Source organism: Cynara cardunculus (assembly GCF_001531365.2).
Source record: "Cynara cardunculus var. scolymus isolate 2C chromosome LG 1, CcrdV1, whole genome shotgun sequence".
In the NCBI taxonomy this organism is placed as follows: Eukaryota; Viridiplantae; Streptophyta; class Magnoliopsida; order Asterales; family Asteraceae; genus Cynara; species Cynara cardunculus.
In genome coordinates this window covers 48,579,488-48,584,660 of record NC_037528.1, presented here as the reverse complement: position 1 = coordinate 48,584,660, position 5,173 = coordinate 48,579,488, and the positions used below count along the sequence as shown (strand labels likewise).

The 5,173-nt window shown below is 34.3% G+C and overlaps 1 protein-coding gene across 1 annotated transcript; it reads left to right on the top strand.

The window, feature by feature from the left end:
• The first annotated feature begins 994 nt into the window (after positions 1 to 994).
• On the top strand, positions 995 to 2,791 carry LOC112506975. The gene is made up of 4 exons (XM_025111339.1): positions 995 to 1,330; positions 1,410 to 1,679; positions 2,451 to 2,541; positions 2,688 to 2,791. The coding sequence occupies exons 1-4, from the start codon at positions 995 to 997 to the stop codon at positions 2,789 to 2,791; spliced, it is 801 nt and encodes a 266-aa protein (XP_024967107.1).
• The last annotated feature ends 2,382 nt before the right edge of the window (positions 2,792 to 5,173 follow it).

Genomic DNA, 5,173 nt, shown 5'->3' with positions numbered 1-5,173 from the left:
ACTAAATTAATTTTATAGGACGCCTAAAATGTAGAAACGTCCTAAAAATATATTATAGGACTTAAGTTTATAGGACTAAACCAAAAAGTGTCATCTAAAAATGTTACAATAGGTTCATATGACGTGTTTATGCATCGTAACAAATTTTTATGACGGTTTTATAATAAAGTGTAGTATTAACTATTTTATATGACACTATTTGAAAAAGTATTATGTAAACACAAATGTTCTACAAAAAGATGAGTTTATAAAGATACTTTTAAAAGGTGTCCGATAAAATGGCTAATAGGACACTTTATCTTAAACGTCCTAAAGGACTTGTGAAAACGCCTAAAAACGTTCCATAAACCTATTGTAATGGTATTAGATATAAATCTTTATATTTTGGTCCTATAAAACTAAGATCTATAATGTATGATGTTGTAAAAAGCCAATTTTTTTGTAGTGAATGATGGACGCCATGAAAATTTTAAATTATATATATTACGTATGTAAAACACAAGAAAGCTATGACTTCAAGAGTGTTTACTTTGGAATATTATCTTTGGTCGCCTTTACCCTACTTTTTAATATACAAAATTTGGTTAAAAATCCATATATAACACTACATGTTTACATGACATATTTATAAAAAAAGATTAGTTTTGGCCCCCTCGGTTATGAGTCTCGTGTTCCGCCCCTGAACAACACGTAGACGTAGGCTAATTAGATTGTTTTGGAACGAGATTTCTATCTTTTGGTATTTCACGATGATTTTCAAATTAATAGCCAACTACCAAACAGATAAACCATGTATTTGATATTCTTTGTTAAATGTGGATCGATATTCAATATTACATAGGCATGCTTATGAGTGATACTATTTATCACATCTTAGGATGAATAGAAGGTGTTTAAGTAAGTTATGTGATATGCTTGAAACTTTAGGAGGATTACAAGCAAGTAGGATATGGGTATTTATGTTTATGTTTATGACTTTATGTTTACCATAGTTATGACGAGTCATGGAAGAAACTATCGAGTTTGGTCTGCACTCGAAGATGTTAAACTGGTTGAAAGTTTGGTAAATATGGTAAACACTGGAGTGTATAAAGCTGACAATGGCTTCAAATATGGATATTTACAACACTTAAAACAAACGCTAAAAGAATCAATTCCCAATTCTGGTATATTGGGTAAACCTCATATTGAGTCAAGGATAAAGACAATGAAAGAAGACTGGCAGGTTGTTTATGACATGATGCATGGTAGTAATACTAGCGGTTTTGGTTTTGATAGTGAAAAATATTGTGTGATTGTTGAACCACCAGTCTGGGAGGCCTATCTACAGGTACAAATTCATTGTTTTTTGTGTAATTATGATATAGGTTGTTTTATAATTAAATGTTACAACTTATGATATAATATAGGTTCACAAAGAGGCCGAGAAATGGAAAAACAAGACATTTCCTCATTTTGAGGATTTGTGCAATGTTTTTGGCAAGAATAGAGCTAATGAGAGTAGAGCAAGAGATGCAATGGACATGGAGGATGCAAGCATGGAAGACCATATCAATCAATTCAACAACAACCTTTCTGATGATCAAAATGATGCCTCTCATTCACACACAAATGTGCAAAGTCAAGAATGCGCAAGTGGTAGCAAGAAAAGGAAAAACATGAATGATTCTTTGCATGAGGTAATCAACAATGCAACTTACGCTTGGTAACAAACTTATGAAAGCATCGACATCATTAGTGGAAGTTGAAGTTGAAATGCTAAAAAAAAAATTCCATGATTGCCGATGAGCTTGAGAAGTTCGGGACATTTTCAGAAACTGAATGTTTTATGCATTGCGAAAGATAACAAATGACTCTGAATCTGTGATCGCTTTCTGGAGCTTGAAGGAGGAAAGACGTGAAAACTGGGTCCGTTTCATGTTGGACCAATGATCAGTTGGTGACAAAAAACAATATATTTTGGTTACGTTAGACCAAAGATCAATTGGTGGTAAAAAAACAATATTTTTTGGTTACGTTAGACCAATGATCGGTCTATATTGCTTGGACAATATTGTTGTTACATATTGCTTGGATGCTATGGTTCGACAACTTCTACCTATATGTAAACACTTGTTGGTAACAATATTTGTATATGTGTATTTGATGTGTCAACTTGTATGAACGGTTGGGTTTATGGTTGCTTGAACTTTTTACACGTTTTATGTTTATATATGATTCAATCAATGGTAAACATTTTTTCCTCATTAAATGTTAATTTTATTGTTATTTGTAATTAAAAAAAATTAAAAATATCAAAGAAAGGATATTTTTGTCCTTTTTCATCATTCCATTTCAATTTTGTTGCAAACCAAACACTCAGATTCCAATTCATTAGACAAATTAAATTTCATTTATGTCAATCAAACACTTGGTCAAACCTGATAACGTTTCATTCCAACTCTTTTCAGATTCCAATTCTTTTGACAGATTCTTTTACTTTAGGAATCATTCTGCGAACCAAACGCCCTAGGTTGAGTTTGTCAATTGAATCACAGATTGGTTTGTTCATTTGTTTTCTGCTGCTTTGTTCATTGATAGTCTGATAGGGTTGAGTTTTAGGAGACCTTAACCATTCATATAGCTTATGCACATACACGATAAATATACAATATGATGTAGCCTTCTGTAGGTTTTTTCTACAACAGTCGAGAAATTAGGAACTGTTGAGCTTGATGCTGATAAAGCAATGGACATGGCTCACATAAGTAAGCAGATAGAACGAATGCCTAAATTGCTTGAAACACCATAACCAGAAAAGACATGAAAGAATGCCAAGTTCAACTTACCTTTTTCACTAGTGATGGTATGCCATAATTGTAACTAATGTTGATTTTTATGGCATTGATTCTGTTAGGACTGAAATTCAGTGTAAAATTGTATTCGTCTTGAAAGTTAATTTTGTCTATAATTGTATAAAAGTCATCGTGTTTGACTTTTCATAGACAGTTTGACTTTGACTTTTGTCTTTATGTTTGACCCTATATAAAAGGTTAATTCCTTGTATTTTGAGTATGAGCTCAATTGTAAATCAGATTACGTAATAAGAAAGGTTTGACCAAGATTGTGGTATTGACTTTCTCTCTCTACTTGTTCTTCATGTTCTTGAACATTTTATAAAGATTGCCATAGATGCTTTGAAGATTACTTGAAGATTGATTGTTAGGGATTTATAATTGGTATCAGAGCATATTGTGCAAGAAATCAACGGAAGAAATCATCGAATTTGAAGAATTTTTTGAATTTTTTTTCTATGTTCTTATTTGTGTTCATCTTGAGTTCTTCATTTTTTTAAGAGTTTGATCCGAAATTTTTTCGAATCTTCGTGTTTTGATGTTAAAAATATGATCAAAATGTGCGGTTTTGAATAGTGAATCATTGTTATTCACAAGTTTTTTGTGTTTTGATCATTGATTTTCAAGATTTGTTAAAATTTGTAGTTTTAAATTTTTTTGTGTTCTTGAATTTTTTTTTAAAACCCAGTGTTTTTGATCCATTTTGGTTAAAAAAATAATTTGTTGTTTTGTTTTTGTTTTTGTTTTCTAAATCGCTTACCATTTTTTTGGCCCAAGGCCCATCCGGTTTAGACCATACATCTTGACCGGATAAGTTTACATCGGCCAAGGCCCAATAAATTTAAGCAGCTCTCATATCTGGTTCATCTCTTTCATTGCTTACCTAGTCGATCATAGCTTCTAAATCGAATAAAGCTCTAAATTGCAGAAGGCTTAAGCGAAAAAGGATTAAATCGCAGACTGCTTATTCGATTTAAAGTAGTCATCGATCACTGTTTGAGCGATTTATGTTGGTAATTTCCTATTATAAAAGGATAAAAATCTGATAATACAAGTTGGTATTTGGATAGGTTTAAAAATCCTGGTTTTGTGGTTATCCACATTCATACATTCCTTATATATAGCTAGGTTGATATCGAGTTTAGGGTATCACGAGAGGGAGAGATTGTAGCAAAGTTTTTGAGTTATTTTTCTTTGTTATAATAAGAGATATTCCTACAATTATTCGTGTTCATCATTCATCTTTCTATTGCTCTCAATAATTGGTATCAGAGCTAGTATTGAGGGCCTCGAATCATGACAGAAGCTGCTTCATCGTCGACTGGAAGTATGAAGGAAGGATCATCGTTTTCGTTCCATGTTCCAATGCTAAATACGACAAACTACACGGTGTGGGCAATTCGTATGAAAGTAATTCTCAACGTACATCAGGTATGGGACACCATTGATCCAGGCTCAAACGACCAAAAGAAAAACAATGTAGCAATAGCCGTCTTGTTCCAAGCGATTCCGGAAGATCTCATCTTGCAAGTCGGCACGATGAGCACATCAAAAGCAATCTGGGATGCAATTAAAACTYGRAATCTAGGAGCAGACAGGGTGAGGGAGGCCCGTCTACAGACCCTCATCACRGAATTTGATAACTTGAAGATGAAGGAATCAAGCACTATTGATGAATATGCGAGCCAGTTGTCGGGGATCGCATCRAAGTCGACCTCGCTTGGAGAAACTCTCGATGAAAAGAAATTAGTCAAGAAGTTTCTCACCAGCTTGCCAAGAAAATTCATTCACATAGTGGCATCAATTGAACAAATCCTTGATCTAAAGACAGTTGGTTTTGAAGATGTGGTTGGGCGTTTGAAGGCGTATGAAGAACGTATTCGTGATGATGACTCAACAAATGACCAAGGAAAATTGCTGCTTCACAAAACAGCAAACACCACTCGCAATTCAAATTCCGGTAGGGGAGGAGGGCGAGGTGGACGTGGGAGAGGACGTGGGGGAGGACGTCAATCCCAAAATCAGAATCGGGCCTCATCTAGTTCGAATAATGAGACCGATACTAAATCCAAGACCAAGAAGGATCGTTCTAAAATCCAATGTTATCGGTGCGATAAATTTGGCCACTTTGCATCTCAATGCCCGGACCGGAGAGCTAGACAAGAAGAATCTCATATAGCTGAAACAGAAGATCAAGATCCACAGTTGTTTATGGTCAAGACTCTCTACGAGACAGTTTTCTTGAATGAAGAAAAGGTGATACCCAACAAGTACGAGACCGGAAAAGACGAAAACAACATATGGTACTTGGACAACGGTGCAAGTAACCATATGACGGG

Bases quoted from the DNA above. Each gene is read 5' to 3' on its own strand.
- LOC112506975 (XM_025111339.1), top strand. From the start codon at position 995: ATGACGAGTCATGGAAGAAACTATCGAGTTTGGTCTGCACTCGAAGAT. The intron at 1,680-2,450 runs GTAATCAACAAT...AACTCTTTTCAG, and splicing joins TGAATGATTCTTTGCATGAG to ATTCCAATTCTTTTGACAGA. The intron at 2,542-2,687 runs GTTTGTTCATTT...TTTCTACAACAG, and splicing joins GTCAATTGAATCACAGATTG to TCGAGAAATTAGGAACTGTT.